The sequence below is a fragment of the Lycorma delicatula genome, chromosome 5 (genome assembly GCF_047948215.1).
Source record: "Lycorma delicatula isolate Av1 chromosome 5, ASM4794821v1, whole genome shotgun sequence".
In the NCBI taxonomy this organism is placed as follows: domain Eukaryota; kingdom Metazoa; phylum Arthropoda; class Insecta; order Hemiptera; family Fulgoridae; genus Lycorma; species Lycorma delicatula.
Genome location: NC_134459.1, coordinates 123,497,419 through 123,517,015, shown reverse-complemented (window position 1 = coordinate 123,517,015; position 19,597 = coordinate 123,497,419). Strand labels below are relative to the sequence as shown.

At 28.6% G+C, this 19,597-nt stretch overlaps 1 protein-coding gene across 1 annotated transcript in view; it reads right to left on the bottom strand.

Annotated features, from left to right (window-relative positions):
- Positions 1–1,560, bottom strand: part of LOC142325738 (adenosine receptor A2b-like) — a 53,142-nt gene extending 51,582 nt beyond the window's left edge. Inside the window, exon 1 of the mRNA XM_075367771.1 lies at positions 1,246–1,560. Within this exon, the coding sequence (XP_075223886.1) occupies positions 1,246–1,560 (315 nt within the window). The remainder of the gene's footprint in view (positions 1–1,245) is intronic.
- Between the last annotated feature and the right edge of the window lie 18,037 nt (positions 1,561–19,597).

Genomic DNA, 19,597 nt, shown 5'->3' with positions numbered 1-19,597 from the left:
GTTATTCAAACGAATTCGATATTTTACTTAATAAGAAAGTTATAGCAGTATTTCGTTTTTTTCGAAAAAATCTCCCCCCCCCTTCTATTTCCATGATCTGATGTTGCTCGTTAACGGACTCGACTGAGATTTTGGGTTGTCATATTTTATGTATCAATTTGAAAGTGATTGGTGCAAAATTACGGCAGTTGTCGTACCCACAAGAAAGTGAAATATATATATATATAAACTTTTGAACTGACGATGATTTTGTGATCTGGGGGATGTGAAACGCGAATATTTGTCGTAATTTTTCGGGAGTCGAATCATGGTACCTATTACAATAGGTAGTTTTTTTTATGAAATCTACCTAATATACCAACCGAAATAAATAAATTTATAAAATATTTATTTTAAATTGTTGACTGTGGTGTTATAAAAAGGTTTTCCTTTACGAACAAGTAAAGAAACTTAAAAAACTTAGAATTTTGGTTATGGAAAAAAGAAAATGGATTAAAAATATAGAATGAAGACATGTTGAAAAGAATAGGAAGTTGAAAAATGTGTAATGAAAATAAGAAAATTAAAATGATAAAAAAAAGACTCTGGTTGGGTTTATGTTGTGGAAGAATTATATAGAAAGAAGGATAGTTTAAAGAAAAATGAAAGGAGAAAAATTATTATGTTGACTTATATAATAGTGAAAGGTAGAATTTACGAACAGGTGAATAGGGATGCACAAGTAAAAATTCTTAGATTACGACAATTATCAAGAGTCAAACGTGGATAATTTTATTATGGAATTCTTTAACTCTAAACGCAACCATATTAATAAAAAAAAATCATTAATTATACTTTTAATTATTCTTTTAAAATTTCAAATTTAATTATACGTGTATGAAATTCATCGTTATAAAACTATTCTGTCGGGTCGAGATAAAACATTAATGTAATCTATCATTCATTATAAAACAATTTATGAAAAATTGATGGGAACATCATGAAAAATAAACAATTTGCTAATCTAAAGCAAACACGCACACATACATCTACACACAATCTTTGTTTCATGGTTTTTTTTGTAATCCTTTCTCTGACCGTTCAGTAAAAGCTATTTACGATGCGTGATCGATGGTGGTTGAATTAGTCTGGGTTTAACATTATGTATTATAGATGACCAGTATAAAGCAAATAATTTTACTAAAAATCTTAATTTTATTATATCACAAAAATTATAATTAGAAAAATTAAAATCAATGTACTTACAGAAGCGCTGCAAAGAGATATTGCAAGACAATACGGTAGAAAACATAACGATGAAAATGTAGTGTTGTCAGCTGTTAATTCAAGGTACATTCCGAACGGAAGAATTAATCCGACTCCGAGATCGGATGATGCGAGCGATGCGATGAGATAATTACTAGGAGTCCTTAATCTTTTATATCTGTACATAGCCGTTAAGATTAGCGAATTACCGCATAATATCATCGGAGATAAAATGAAAACTATTAACACAGCCCCGGCCACGGCAACTGGAGCCGCCTCTAGGCCATGTTCAACTTCTCTTGAGCCATCGCTCATCTCGCCATTGAGGCTAAACTACCTCCTGATTTTTTAAAGATAAGGTCATTTCTTATTATATATCACTTTTAACACTGTTTTATCACTTCAATTCACTAAGTTTTAATCGAATAAAATAATATTTAATAACCTTTCCAACATTGTAAACTACTATTACAAAATACAAATTTTAACATTACCGTGGTGAATTTTGTTTATGTAATAACTTAAATTAATGAAAAATAAGAACGTTATATATGCACATAACACTGAATAATTTAAAAGTAGTCATTTCTAAGTTAATAAATATGATCGTAATGAAAAAAGTTACTATAGAAATTTACGTATATTCATGTCATTGTACGTTCATTCAAATATTTCATTTCATAATATATACGAGGGATATTAAAATACGTTCACTTACAACACCACGTGTAACTAAAATTACATTAAAAGTAATATATTATTCATATAAGAATAACGTAAATTATTTACACGTGTCATTTACCGATATACAATTCGTATCTATAATAGGTTTGTATAAATAAAATTTTTATAAATTACTGTTTATTGAAATTTCAACACACTCCGGTCTAATATTCTTTTTGCAGTTATTAAGTTATACAAATCAGACTATCACTTTTTAATATTCAAAATTTCATGTAAAACAGAACACTGACTGTCATTCTCAATTGTTCTTCATTTGTCGCCAACTCCTGAAAGAAATAAAAAAATAATAATTTAGTAAAATTGTACACTTCTAGTATTTACAAACAATTATATACAGGTATCTATGTATACGAGGGATATCTTTAACGTAAAGACCGTTGGGAAATTTCTGTCCTTAAGGTTGGCGAACTTGTGTCGTTCATACCCACAGTAATGTACACATTGCATTGTTATCCGTAAGTTTTCGTGCTGTAGTATCTTTGATTACGTGTGAGTTATTACTTTATAAAATGAATAGGAAAATCGATGTTGCCGCCGACTGTAAAATACGTGGGGTCATACGTTTTTTAAACCATCAAAACTTTAAGCCGGCTGAAATTCATTGACAGTTGTTGCTGTGTACGGTGATAATTTATTGAATGAAAGAAAAATCCGAAAATGGTTTGAAAAGTTTAGAAATAACAGAATTAATATGTGCATTATAAAGAACGTTAGGAGAGGCCCTCGATAATCACCGAGGACTTGTTGAATCGCCTCGATGATGAAATCAGGAAAGATCGTCGCTCAACGATTTCCGACCTGGCCCTTTTTTTCCTGATGTTTCAAGAGCTGTTATTGGTCACATCGTTCATGACCTTTTACGCTTCAGAAAGGTTTGTGCACATTGGGTACCGCACGTCTTAACGGAACGTCACAAAAAAATCGAAATGGGATCTGCTTTGCAATCTTTGATGCGCTACATAGAAAAAGGTGACGAGTTCCTTAATTCATTTGTTACAGGCGGGCGATGAAACATGAATTTCGTATTACACGCCACAGAGAATACGATAGTCAAGTGAATGGTGTCATTCTCAATCACCAACCAGACCGAAATGGCTATGGCTCGACCTTTGTCGAGCCACAGCCATTTGGACGCAAACTGATGGCTACTGTCTTTTGGGATCGGTTTAGCATACTACTATTCATGCCGCGGGGAACGACTATAAATGCAGAAGCCTACTGCAAAATCTACGTATGTTACGGCGTGCCATTCAAAGTCGGCGACGTGGGTGGCTGACCGACGGCGTCGTCCTGCTGCACGATAATGCACGTCCACATGTTTCAGGCCCGACACGTGATTTATTAAGAATATTTGGGTGGAAGATTTACGATCACCTACCATACAGTCCGGACATAGCTCCTTCTGATTACCATTTCTTTTTGAAGTTGGAGAATTTTTGAACGGTAAGCAATTAGCAGGTGACGATGAACTTAAAAATGCTATTAATCACTGGCTAAATGGACTGGCGGCAGAATAATACGACGAGGATATATTGAAGCCGGTGTATCGCTACGATAAATGTTTTAATTAATGTGGCGGTTGTATAGAGAAGTAGTATAAGATATATAATTTAAGAGAAATAAAAAATATTTATAAAGTTTTCAGAATAAGTATTACAATGAAACGGTCTTTACTTTACACGTAACCTATTGTAAATATAAAATTATTCGTTTTTAGAGAATTTAATATTTTTTTATTTATTGTGAACCGGTGGTAATTTAGAATCATTAATGTCATTTTAGAAACAAAAATTTATATATTTTTTAAATTCCACATTTATAAATTAATAAAAACAAAAATTTTAACTTATATAGAAAATATTTACAAAATTTTAAGAGAATTCAAGAAATTCTTGAGGATTTTTTTTATTTAGAATGAAATTCAACGTGAATCATGGGAATGTCAAAGAGAAAATCTGAAGGATGAATTTTACATCTACTTTTTGAATAAATTTTTACTTTCTGTTTTTATTATTTTTTTCTACTATCAGATGTGATATTTGTGGAAAGCTCAGCAAAAACGAAAAAAAAATTATATCTATTCCATTTTTGCAATATAGTGAACAAATAAGTTTTACGAAAGACCAACGAGTAGAATAAATCAATTTTGTAAGTTGCCTGTTCAGCTCTATCCTACTCCAAAACCGTACGCTGTTCAAAGAATGCATCAGGAATATTAATATACTTGTGTCAGTGCTTATGTGGGACAACATTGATTTATTCTACCTTCAGAGATATGACCATATTAATTTGGCTTAAATTGTAGCGCTTAATAAGCAGATTATGGTATCCATAGTTTTATTGTTCAACAACGGAGGGTTAATTAAATGTAAATACGATTAGCAGCAACAACTTGGCCTTTATTTATACCTAGAACATTATTCGAAAACTTAAATATATATTACATCCCACTGACGCGTATTGCTAGTTTTTTTAAAAATAATTAAGATACATGATCATTGCATTCAATTTTTTTGTCAGATCAGTATTTATTTATAACAAAAACCTATTTCTTATTTAATTTGATTTTTCCATGTTCTTCTGTTAATAAAAACAAAATTATATTAACAGATACACCGAAGAATCAGAGGTAAAAAATCATTTTTTAAATATTAATTATATATTTTAATAAAGTAACCGTACAATACGTATTATTTTTTTAGCATTTTAGATGATTATTAACAATACATAAGTCAATAACAATAATATGTTTTTGGCCATTTTATTCATAAGCTGAATGTCAAATTTCTTTATAAATAATTTCATAAAACTCCTAAGCGTTAATACGTTGACACGGTTCTCATTAGGGATTAATATACCATCATTATCTGAAGACGTAGGGTTCTGTAAGTGAAGTGATCTATACTGTTTAGTTAAACAGTTCTCGTGTAAAAAATGTAGATGTCCGATTTAATCCTGTCCTGAGAACCATTATTGCTACCGTTTATTCAATATTCTTGAGTTGTTTGTGGTTAACACAGTTACATTACATATAATAAAAGATCAAAAGACCTTTCACAAATTACAAGAAAAAAACATCTTGCGAGAAAATCAAGCTTAACTCGGGGAAAAGTTTAACAATTTTCATCAAATTTTCAGTTTCGGATACACTACTACAGCAAATCTAAATTTCAATGAAGTTGATGTAGAAGTTTTGGAGATTTTTGAGCCGCAGAATTCTTTACATAGGTCTATAAATAAATAATTATACACATATATATTTATGTAAGGAAACCACAACCGCAATTTATATTAAAAAAAACCACAATTTGAATGAATGGTATTTTCATACTGCTTGATGAACTATTTTTTGATTTTGGTCACAGATTCATATTTATGATTAAGAAATAATTCATTGAATATTTGATTATGTTTAACACCTTTTTTATTGTAATCACTAATGAATAATAAATTGATAAATATAAATAGGTTACTAATAATCGTATTGTTGCACATTTATTCAAGACTTACAACCTCATGTTTACTCTGTGGAATCTGAACAAGCATTAAACAATATAAGAAATTAATAAAAAGAAAAATAAATGTCTGCTGGTGACTGAATTGTAACAACTTCATATATTAAGGAGCAAGAGTAAGGTGGTTCATTTAATTAATAAAGAGAAAATAATTTTAATCTGAATACTGCCCATACCCCAAAACGTAACGAAAATTCATTTTTACCCCTCCACTCAAACCTTACTTCGAAATAACGGTAAAAAATCCCTAATCACGTAGTCTGAGCCCCTAAAGTTAAAATCCAGGAAGTCTCCATGGCGACTAGCTTGCGAATTTAGTGAGAAAATCAATTTTGATTGGTAAATCGGTGAAAAGCTTGAAGTTTTGCAACCGGTATACGCGTGCGCCATTTTTAGGTTTTCAGTTACGAAAAAATTTGTGATGCCGGTTGAATCGTATAAGGATAGATCCATTATAGATGTAATTTCTTTACGCATAAATTAGGTTTATCACCGTTCCTTAAATGTGGGTGTGTATATTTCCCGTATAATCATTGGACGGAGAATATCGCAATGTATTACTAAATAATAGGATATTAAAAAGATGTCTTGTTAAAATGCATATTCTGACAAGGTACTCATGATTGCTTGGTTGGGAGGATTTTCTATAATTATTAGAAAGTAAATTTATGTAAAGTATGAATTCTAATTTTCATTTTCACGACAGAAAATTATTTTATTTCAATTTTTTCGACTGCGAGTTATCTTAGAAAAATTTAAAAAGAAATATCTGAAATTAATTACTGAAAAACAAAAGAACCTTAAAAAAATGATAATAATCGGAAATATTTTTATAATTTATTTTAAGAAAATTAATAAAAAATCGTAGCTTAAATAAGTAATACTTTTTTAGTACAAAAAAAAATTAATGCTAATGGAGCAGAGTACACTATCAAAGAGTTTAAACAAAATCTAAAACCAGCGGGGAATTTAGTTTATTTATAAAAAATTAAGAGATCATTAATGAATTTTTGAGACTTTTCTTTTAGTTTTTCTGGTGTTTAACTGATTTGCTGTCTTTTTTTATTCGTTTGTGTTTTGTGTCATTTTCTTTCGCTCAACATTACCACTGTATATCCGATAAAATTTCATATATTCTATCATCTACTCTGTATTCATTGTATTGTTTTTACGATCAACAAAATAATAATTCTTTATTAATCATATTCTACTAAAATATTTAAATTCAAGAATTATCATTTGCGTATTATAATAAATATATTTATTTATTACGTAGGTCTAGGGTAATTACGTGCATGTATACCATACACTGTCTAATCTCTTTCGAAATTGTAGTGCTCCTTTAATATTGTAATTAATTACAACCCCTTGTTACTTTAATTATCATCAAAATGAACAAGGAAGAAGTTTCCAATAAAACCTTGAAATACTGGCCTCTCTGTCTGTTCAGCTTAGATGTCCAGACCCTTTTAAATTCTAATTGATTTTCATCAATAGATTTTCCTTAGTTCTCATCATTTATTTTAATTTTACGTTCTATTTTGTATTAACACTAATAATATTATTAAATTGAACCCTTTTTCATTGATGCTTAATATTTTTCACTTATATAAATTTTCTAAATATATTTCAATTATTATTTTATTACTGCAATAATTGGGTGTCTTAGAATAGACTACGAAGCAGCTTTGCTGATTTGGTTAGCGGGTTACCTATTTTGATGAAGCAGTTGCTGAAATTGTGTTTCTAACAGTAAGCTGCAATCAGTTTATCAATTAACGTTTTCTTCCTGCAAATATACTTAGATTTCTAAGGAAGTGTTTTCTACGTTAAAATAACTATTTTAAAAAAAAAAAAAAAATTATTTTATAAATATTATATTATAAAATTTTCATTTTATTATATATATTGGATGTAGTTATTTTATTTTTTAATATGAATTGTTAATTTATTCTAGTAAGTTTCTGAGTGAATATCAGGTCAATTTAATTTTAACTTTTCAGTTTTTAAGGAGACATCTAATATTAATTAAATTTTAATGTATATAAAAGTAGATTACAGATGAAGGTCGAATTTTACCGGAAAAAATAAAATAATATTACGTTGAATAAATAATACTCATTAAGACATGAGTTTGACAAGCCGATATAGTTTCACCACTTTTATTCAACTATGTTCTGGAGAAAGTAAACCGAAAATGGAGAAATAAATTGAAGGGAAAGGTATAAAAAACAACTAGGATTCAAAAAACAATAAGATAAAAGTCGATTTAATGTATTTGCAAACTATATACCTATTTTTGTAGTAAAAATTAACGGTTTTAAAACTCATATAAAGGTACAAAAATAAGTTACTGAGAAATTTTGTTTAAGAATATCCTTTGAAAAAATGGAGTTCATCGCACCAAAAATAGTGGATAACAGGAAGATAAAAATATGGAATAATACAGCGAAGAGTAAGATTCAGGTACTTCGGAGAGTAGATCCAACCAAATTACCAAGAAAACAAGTTACTATAGAACAAGAAACATAAAATAGAACTAGTATGTAAACTGACAAAAATAATCTACAATAAAACATCCATTTCGATCGTAGCAATAGTAAGGTGTTGCACAATAGTGAGACGCAATGTAATGTCATTCTATGAACAATATTGAACATATTCTAACGATTAAAAATGTGGAGAAGAATCTACTAAGAATAAAGTTGGGACGTAACGTGAATGAAAGAAGACAGTAAAGAGTGAGACCAGCAGAAGAACTGTATAAAATAAAATGAATGTACAGAATAGAAGATGCAATGAGAAAAAGAAGGCTCAACTACTTTGGACACGTATATCGAATAGATGGAGAAAGACTAACTAGAATTATTTTTAATTGCTTCTATTATAAAAAAAAATATATTTATGTATATATATATATATATAAAAGAAAAAAATAATAAAAACCAGTGGATCGAGAGAATGATTAAGAATGTTGAATGATGATATTGGGTATACTTTGAAGAACATACAATTTTGAATTAGGAAAGAAAGTACAGAGAAATTATCAAAAGGTTTGATGCCTTTCAGGATATAAAAAAATAATATTGTTAATTCATAACTAAGAAAAACGTATTATGCTTAAGTAATTAAAAATATTATACTATTTTTATACAGTCTGTAGGCCCAAATCTACTTATGTATTTGATTTACTCTAACACTCAGTCTGGAGACAATACTATAGGATGATACAAATATGTATACCCATTTTGCTATGAACACGACATAGGTAATTTTTACCAAACATTATTATGTTGGCTGAAATATGTAGAGAAACAAATGCCGTTTATGTTAGGTGGCAAAAATTACATCTGGAAGGTGATTACCATCTTCCCTGATTCATGTTTCAAGTCGAGAAATGAACCTGACCCACACCCGTTCCAGTGTCTCCTGCGTGATCTACTGTACCTCCCTTCGAATAAGGGAGGAATACGTACCTCCCTACGAAGTCGCACATACTCGGGTCGGGAGAACGATGTGGTCAAGGAACATCTCCGAACCTGGAAATTACATGATCAGGAAAAAATTGTCGTAAGATTTGCATTGAATGAGCGGAATAGTGTGCTGTCATCCCATCTTATTGGAACCACACTTCTGAACCCGTGTCCAAGCGCTGGAGTGCTGACTGGAAAAATGTGGTAATCATCTTCGTGTGAGAATTCACTGTCAACTGCTACACCCTTCTCTTTAAAAAAAAGTAAGGACCTATAACATAACGGCTTGATGTCGCGCACCACACGTCACACGGGATGAATGCAGAGGTCGTTCATGCACTGTCTTGGGTTGACGTATCCGTTTAGATGGAAATGCGCCTCATCGCTCGTAAACATGTGCGCATTTGGTTCATTGCGGAGATGGACTTGCATCATCGCAACAAATTCATTCCGCTGTTCATAATCTCTTGGGAGTAATTGCTGCACACAGACAGCCCATCTTGTACGGATGAAATTAAAGATCGGTTTTCAAAATTCTCTTTACCGATTTCGGTCCCAATCGTAATGCTATTGCGCGGCGCCTTGCCGAACGTTGCGGATTGTGGAGAACTGCTGTTCTCATTCTTTCCACATTTTCTTACGTTTTCACCGTACGTTCAACCCCTGGTGACATTTTCGAATTCACTTTACCTGTGTTTCGGAAATGTTCAACCCATTTCAGTATGGTTTTTCGTGTTGTAACTGCTCCGTGTCGGCCGACGTTGAAATGACGGCGGAATTGCCTCTGAGCTGCCACAACCGAATCACCGCCTCTCATATACGTGAACACGCGATGTTTCACTGACTCACAGACGCGGTAACTTAAATAAATGGCATTAGTTCACACACATGTGATGATGAACAAATTACAGTTTAGAGTAATAAATACAGTGGGATGAACCGAGTGACACAGAGGTGTATACCTCTTAATTTTATATCATAAATAGAAATACAAGTACGAAATTTAGAAAGAAATTTTAAGACAGACATACTATTTAATATCTGGTCATCATTAGTCATCAAATTAACATTATTTTAAGATTTATTATTTTTCAATTTCCATAAATTATATAGGTCTTGTTTAGTATTTTATTATTGTGATCACATATTTACTATTTTTGTAACAAAATTGGATAAATATTGTAATTTTATTTTATTTAAAAAAAAAATTAGTTATTAGTTTAAATAAAAAGATAAGTAGAAAAATATTAAATTATTTGAGGACTGAATATGTCTAAAACAAATTGTTTAGAAATAAAACGAAATAGTTTTTCTTCACCATTAATGAAAACTATGTAAAGTTCAGATGTCAGTAAGCATTTAAACTCGAAAATAAAAAGTAAAATTAAATTATACAGTAAAAAATGTTTTGTGTATAATTTTTATATTGTAAAAAATATGAAGTTATGCACAATTTTCTGTATAAAACACTTATTAAAAGTTCTTTCTAGGTGCTATAAAACTGTTTAAATGAAAAAATGACGTTCAATAAAAATTGTTGAGTCACTGGTCCTTTTACACTTTTTTAAAATTGCAAATCAAAAGTATAGGCTAGCTCTGATTTTCACTTACTGTCGGATAGTAAGTGAGATTTACATCTATCGGATTTGCATTTATCGGATAGTAAAAATGAGATTTACATCTCATTTTTGTGAATTGTTGTACTCGTTTTGAGCGTGCGCATTAAGCCCAACATGATGTTCTCGTAATATTGTAAATTGGTTTAATTTTTTTATAATCTTGACCAAATATCAAATCATTTAAGGTAACATAAAACCGAAAAATATAATTTTAATATAACAGTTTAAAATTAAAATTCATTGTTTAAAAAAATTCATCGTTAAACGGACATAGTTCTTCGAGTTATAGAAACAATATTACGGTTAAGTTTTATCTATTTTTACTTCCTTGCACGAAGTAAAGGAATGATCGCGAAAAATTTCGGTTTTCAGATTTCAACGGAAATATCCATTTTGACCATCCCTGAATCCATTTTTACTAATTTTGGCGTGACGTCTGTATGTACGTACGTAAAAATCTCGCATAATTAAAAAACGATTAGGCGTAGATTGTTGAAATTTTGAATTTAGGACTTTGTAACATCTAGTTTTACACCTTCAGTTTTGTTTGCAATCGACTGAACCAAAAGTGTTCAAAAAGCCCAAAATCCAAAACGATCTGGATTTTGGACTTTTTCTTAACTTCATTAATAAGCCCTCATTGAGTCCTTTTCAACAATATATCAGAAACGGTACTTATTTTCATTAGTTCCAGAATTATAGTCAAATAAAATTTTAATTAATGAAATATTTGGATCTTATACCGGGTACATCGGTTCGAATCAGACTTCACCTCCTCTTTTTTTAATGTAAATACATTGATTTATTAATAATTATTAACCTCCGCTTGTAGATAAAGTTTTACGATAAATAATAATTAAATAACAATAACAAAAAAAAAAAAATAAATAAATATAAGTTATTAATGAAATAAAATTTTTTGTACTTTTCATTTAAAAAAAAATTGTATATGTAATTTAACAGGCTTACAAGGAAGTCATGTGGTGTCCACATCAGATTTTTTTTCATTGTTAGCAGTAAAACGTAACAAAATGCATGTTCATTAATGATGGTGGTTTTTACCGTTGTTTTTACAACGTTGTTTGTATTCATAAATTTGAATAAAAAAAAGAAAAAACAATCCTGAATATTAAAAATATAGGCCAATTATCAGGTTATTATAGGTTGAAATCAGATTTCACCTTTTTTTTAACCATTTTTTTTCTTTTTTTTTTTTAATTTAAATATATTGAATATTAATAATTATTAACCTCTTATTGTAAAAAAAAATATTTACGATAAATAATAATTCTGTAACAATAAAATAAAAAAATATGAAAAAATATCAGAATTATTAATGAAATAAAATGTTATGTGCTTTTTATTTAAAAAAAAAAAAAAAATGTTTATATGTAACTTTATAGGCGTACAAGGAAGTCATGTGGTTCCCACATCAGATTTTTTTTTTTGTATCTTACTATTAAAGATAATTGTATTTTGTTTAAAATTTATAATCATGAGACAAAATGTATCAAGCCAACCTTGCATTTAAGATACAATTAGACGTTTTTTAAATAATTTGAAAGACATTCGATAGGGAATAAACTCAATTGGTCAAAGGGAATTTTACTGTATTCTCAAATTCCCTTTGTTATCAAATCCAATTTGACAATAAAGTCTTCATTATAGGATTTTTAAAGGGGGTTTTATCTTAGTATAATAATACACTTTCCCTTTTAGGATGTTGTGTCGTACACTTCATATGCCGTGCCATATGGCATATGAAAATTTAGAAAAGATTATGAAAAAGTTCCAATTTTGAAAATTTAGAACACTCGACAATCTAATTTTTTTTTATAAATCCTCGGTGAGATAATCATATCTAATTATTAGCCAAAGGAGGCTAATACAATTTCATCTATAAGGACATAAGTTTATTTATTTAGATCTCATTTCAATTGTTTTTTCTGTTGATTTAAATATTTTCCTCCAATTTCTTTGTTGTTGCTTTTAAGGGATTCATTACTTTTGGAAGGTCATGGGTTACGATTAGCGTAAGGGTATTTGGTATATTCCATACATACACGAACATTAGGAAATATTTCTACATTCTATACAATTCATGAAGTTTAAAAAAGTTATTTCACCATGTTAAGTGAAAATATATAAGTTTTATTTTTATTATCAAGACATTTTGATATAACGGTGTTATTTACTTAAAATTTAGGTTTTTTTCAAATTACTAAGGTTTTCAAAGTATGTTTTAGAAAAAAAAAAAAAAATCATTAACTACGAAAACTATACGAAAAAGAGAAATTTTAGTTATAGATAATATAGTTATTCAAATATATCATCGCAGTTCGATTTAATTCTGCATTTGCACATTTGTAGTTGCAGATGCTACTTGTAATTTCATTCTTGTTGTAGCATAACAGTTAAATCAGTGGTTAACGATAAGTAACAATGGGTATAAACCACAATGTATCTGGTACAAATATTTGTATATCATATGGATCTGTTAACAGATCCCCATAGTGTACATACTGCATATTATATCATAAATATCAGAAATATAATAATAATAATAATACAGCAATTTATATCAAATTTTCATATTATTTAATTTACTCTAATAGTAAGACCGCATTGTTTTAATAAATGAATTTATTTATTGTAGAATTTTATTAAAAAAATATCAAATTTAATACATTATTAAATTTCTTGAATGTCCTAATTAATCGATCAAGTAAATACAAAGTTTAAGTAATAATCTATGAATAAAAATTAAAGATAGTATAATTGATTCTTATGTCTCACAAGTCAGAAAAGTGGTAAGATTCAATGCCAGTCAACTGATATTTACAGCTGCTCACAAGTGGCGCGTAAGTGGTGTTTATAAAACGGTTGATTTTGTTAGGATTCGGTGATGTTTTGAGAAAGTAATAATAATTAAATACATTAGCCAGCCTCTGTGGCGCGAATGGTAGCGTCTCAGCCTTTCATCCGGAGGCCCCGGGTTCGAATCCCGGTTAGGGATGTCATTATCACACGCTACAAATCATTCATCTAATCCTCTAAAGCAATACCTAACGGTGGTCCCGGAGGTTTAATTGAAGATTTTATTAATGAAACTACTCAGCCTGATGTTAAAAAAAATCTCATGGAGTATTTTAATTAGGTTTGGCGACTGTAGAAGAGTCTTTCTTTTTATTTATTGAAATACAAAAGAAAAGGAGAAAAAATCAGGTTAAATTTTAACTAGTTAATTTTAATGTCTTGCTGAATAAAATAATCTATTTGTTCACGTTACGCGACACAGTACTATGAATTGACCCGAGACTCGACAAGACCAAATTATAATCTGAACCGTTATTAAAGCTTGGATTGTAAATATTAGATCTTAAAAAAGATTACACAATTTTATTTATAAATTTCTTTTAAATTGATAATTAAAAAAAAACATTCATCTTCTAAATCAATGATTTTAACAAATAAATTAAACGTTAAAAAAACGCCAATTTGATAAACTTCACTTTTTTTTCAGTTACAAAAACCTATGTCTATGCAATTCTCCTAGAAGTAAATAATTATTTCCATTTAAAAAAAGAGCTAGACCGTACACAGACTACCTTAGAACTAAGATTTCGTAAAATATCATAAGTATTCTCTAAAATAATTATTAGAAAACCAACACAAAATTAAAAATAATTAATCTAAAAAATTACAACTATTTTTTATACCCTTAAATACTTTCTTATTTATTAATCTTCTAACGTGCAAATATTTTCATGTCACAATCGGCCATTGCGTTAAATATTTTACGTTAGATCTTGAGTATATCATTCACTTCACTAAGTTGTACTTAATATGAGTTGTACTGATGAAAAAACACAACGTAATTAGATAAAAACGTTCTGGTAGAAGAGGAAGAACAAAACCTAATTTTTGAGATGAAATTTTCTATCCAATAAAAAGTAATAAATAAAAGTTTTATTAATATTAAATCAAACTAATTTCGTTTTAATTTAATATATGATCTTTAAATTTAAAAAAAAGACGAAAATCGTTTTTGTTTTAATTTTAATGTTTTTTTTTTTTTGTAGATTGTGTAAATTTCTGATTTTTATTAATATTTTATCAATAATTGTATTAGAAAATACTTTGATATCATTTAAATACAAGTTATGGTGAGCACTTTTATTTTATATTGTTCCAGATAATTTTCAAAAAATTGAATTTTTCCCTAGGAAGAATCTACCATCCGTCAGTTTGTTACTTCCTTGTACGAAGCAAAGGAAGTATTGTGATACTTCCGAAAAATTTCGGTTTTCAGATTTCAACAGAAATATCCAGTTCTCGGATAACTCAAAAACTTATGTGATTAGCCGTAGGATGTTCAAATTTTGAATTTAGCGCTGTTGTAACATCTAATTGTGCACCTCTCCTTTTGATTGCAATCGACTGAACCAAAAGTGTTCAAAAAAGCCCAAAATCTAGACAATTTGGGATTTGGATTTTTCTTAACTGTAGTAATAAGCCCTCATTGAGAGCTTTTTCAACGATATATCATAACTGGTACTTATCTTCATTGGTTCCAGAGTTATAGTCAAATAAAATTTTTAATTATTAATAAAATATTTGGATCTTACAAAGGGAAGGCACATCGATTCTAATCAGACTTCATCTCCTTTTTTTGTAACTTTTTTTAAAATTTAAATATATGAATTTATTGATAATTATCAACCTCTGATTTTTAAAAAATAAGTTACGATTAATAAAAATTCAACAATAACAATAATAATAATAAAAAAAAAAATATGAAAAAATATCAGAAGTCATTAATGAAATAAAATTTTATGTACTTTTCGTTTTAAAAAAAAAAGTGTATATGTAATTTAACAGCCGTACAAGGAAGTCATGGTGTCCACATCAGATTGTTTTTATTTAGAACATCAAACAGTCTTACGACTAACACAAATTTTTTGCTACTGTTCTCATGAAAGTCAGTGTAACCATGCCTGTATATAGGAATACATGTACAAATCTGTCATGTAAACACATTAACCCTTCTACTGGAGTAGTCAGGAAAAACTATGGTCAAGTTCAAAAACCTTTTTAGCTTTGTATGAAAAGCCTATGGATTTGTATTAAATGAACAATGTCAATGCCAGATTCTATCAAAAGAAAAAAAAAACAATCCTTCAGAGACTGCTAAACTTGTAGAATCAATTTGTGAAAACAACAAAAGGGTCCTTTTCAGAAACCGTCTCACGACTATCAATAAAATTTAAAGCTGTAACATGTTTTCTATTGCTTCTTAGAGATATTCCATTGTGATTCCCAGGGCCTTTGCATTGATTTTTTAGCTTTTTCTTTTACTGGCTGCAGTCCAATGACTTAAGTAACTCTACATTGCACAATAGATCTAGCTAAACGCCTTTCTACACAAATTGCTTTTACAAAAGAAGCAAATAATAACAAAGCAATGTTTGTACTCAATGAATTTTTTTATTTTATAGAAATTTACTTGTTTTCATTCTGTACATATTTAATGTAAATACGTTTTAAAGTATTTTATTTAGTATTTACATTGTTATACAAATTTGATTATTCTTCATTAAATTTAATGGAATTTAATTGTTTAATAATTTAAAAAAACAGTTGTGTGGTTAGTATTTATTATGAACATGAGAATTACAAAAAATACTTTTTTTATAGAACTTTTAAAAATAAGCTAAAGGATTATAAACCTTCAAGTTTTTATTTTAAAAGAACAGATGGATCCCTAGCGGTAACAATAGAGAGAATTGTGAAATCTTGGCCAAACAATTTAAAAAATCTACTTAACTGTGAAAAACCGAAAGAAAATTTTACAAAAATTGAACCCATCAAAAATTCTCTGATTCAAAACTACCAGATTTAAAATAATTAAAAAAGATCATTAAAACCTTAAAAAGTAATAAAGCATCTGGTGAAGATTCAGTTGTTGAAATACGGTAATATACAGATGAAACAACAGTAGAAAGCTTAGAAACGCTATTTATTCAAATCTGGAAAGTGGAAAAAATTCCTGTTGATTAGAAAAGTGCTCTTATACACCCACTTCATAAAAAGGTGATAAAAAGATGGAATTGCTAACAATAGAGACATTTCACTGTTAGCTTATAAAATTTTCCTAAAAATCTTGTAAATATTATGGAAGAACAATTATAACCTCAAACTGGTGAATTCCAGGAAGGTTTCAAAAAGGAACGGTCTTATTCAGAGAAAATTTTTAGTTTAAAAACAATTATTTGATATTTCTGTAAAAAAAGTAAAAATATTAATCATAAAAGGTAAAAAATTAATAAAATCTTAAGTTAAAAATCAATAAAAGAGGTAAAAATATTAATAATTTATGTGGATTTTAAAAAAATCCTTGATTCAATAAATAGAAAAAAAGCTTTATTCAACATATTAGAAGAATTTTAAGTAAAACGTAGTTTTAAGTAATAGAAAATAAAACGTTGAATTTAATAAAGAAACCCGTACGAATACTTTCTCAAAAATAAAATTTCAAGAAATAAGCCTTTTGAAATCAAAACAGGTGCGAAGCAAAGTGATGATCTTACTGTTTAATATAATTTTTAAGAAAGTAATTAGGGAGTAGAATAAACAGTAGAACATTTTAATGTTACAGTATGTGAAACTAGGAAGTAAGGATAAGAATTTCAAAATCAATTGTTTGGCCTTTGCAGATGATCTGACAGTTTTGTTTCCGGTTATTAAAACTGCAGAAATAAAAAAAAAAAAAATGTTAGTTGAAAAAACAGGTTTAAGAGTTTCTTTTCAAAAAAAAGAATTTATTGAAAATATTAAAAATGCTCCAAAGATTTTAAAAACCGAATATGGAAAAATTAATAGTGAATAAATTTAAATATCTAGGTGAAATAATTAAATCCAACGCTGTGGCTAAATACTCGAATAAAGTTAGAACTAGTAAATTTGATCCTGCGTATCACTACAAATTAATTATGGAGTAAAAACTCAATTTCCAGAAAAACCATAATTAGACATAATATAGTTATTACACCTGAATTTTTTTATGCCTCGGAGTGTTTATGTATGAATATGATAGGCAAATTTGAAGCGCTAGAGAAGAAAATTTTAAGAAAAATAATACGGCTAATTAAAATTGAAGATTACAAGTGGAGGTTTAGAAAAAAATGAAGAGCTTTATAAATTTAATAACAAACTTTCAGATGTTATAACGAAAAGAAGACCGATGTGTCTGGTTATCTTTTTAAAATGGAAAAAAAGTCTTATTAAAATAATTTTTAATCAAAAAGTTAATAATGCGTGATTTAATGAAACTTTAAAGGATACTAGAGAACTTAATAACATTAATAACTTAAATAAGATTATTTAAGAAATAATCTTAAATAGAAATAAATTTAGAAATATAATTTCAGAAAATAAGGGTGCGAAGAAAAACCGAAAATGAAATTGACTACAGATAGAGTGAGAGCGAAAGCGAAAATATGGATAAAGAATGAAGAAATACTGAGAAGAAAGGAAGTCAAAAGAGAAAAAAATGATTAAAATATTGTGATCGTAGGTTGGTCAAAACAAGAGGAAGAAGAAAATACGTTTTATGAGGTTTCTTACAAAAAGCATAAATTTAACGCGACAACAAATATCATATATTGAGTGCATACTACCGGTATATCATTTCTAAAACCATAAATTTGGAAGAAAAGTTTGTTTATTTACTTTTATTAACTTTATTTAGTTTAAAAAAAATGTCGGGAACGGCATAGCCGGGCTCGGTTACTCCCCCCCCCCCACCTTCTAAGTTAAAGTCAGGCAAATTAAAATAAGAAGATCCAGAACCGGCGGGTCGACCTGCTATGCTGGACCTGCTATAGGCCGGTTAAAGTTGGAAGGACACGCCCCTGGACTGAGTCATGCTTGACAGCAAATCCGGTCCAGGGTGTAGGGAAAATTAAGAAAAAAAAGTTAAAAAGAAACATAATAATAATATTAAAATAACTTTCATTATTTTTAACCCCGGTTAGCAACTAATGCTCTACTACGCAAATGGGGAAGCAGTTATAATTAAAAAAACTGTTTTTCGTATATTTTAAAAGGAATGTTTTTAAAGTTTGTCAGTGTTAAAACAATGTTACTTCCTGCGTCTTTATCTCTTCCTGCTTTAATCTCCTAAGTTATCAGGTGTAATTTTTGTCATTTATTTCTGCATTTTCTTTAATTTTCATATTTGGAATTTTGTCAGTCTTATTTTTCCTTTGGAATTTCTTTTCCACTTAGTTGTTAATTCAAAGTCTTTGTACAGATATTTTCCAAATGATCTTGATTAGATGATATATCTATTTATTATTTCGGATATTATTAAAAAGAATAGAAGAAGAAAACTTTTAGTTTTGGATTTTTGGTTGCTTATCCGCTTTAAGTCGCACTTACCTTTATTTTTCAAATTTTAATTGCGTATACTCGGCATATTTATTTTCATCTTTCTTAATCTATATAGTAAATTATTAATGATTTCTCCATTTTTAATTTATTTTTCTAAGTTTAAATAATTCAGATACGTAGTAAAAAAATGAACACTTAAGAAAGATTTCTTACGATAGTAATTCCAATCTATTTTTATCTTCCGTACATTTAATTTTAATGGACGCTGGAAATCTTTATTTTTTTCTGCTAATTTTGATTTACTTTGAACTTATTGTATTTAATAATTTATGGAAAAAATACCTGGAAACATTGCAAATGTTAAGTAATTAAGTAGTTGCAATCGTATATAAATAAATATTACTGGGGGTTATTTTAACCAATGTTGATATATATATATATATGCTCGTTTAGCTACTAAGATTAAATGTATATCCTCTTTAAACTATTTAAGTTTAATAATATTGAAGCTATGTCGTTGCTAATATGATATACAGGAATAACATTTAACTTTGTACATTCACCAAGCATCCTTTTAAAGTTTGTATTTCATTAGACTAATCATCTT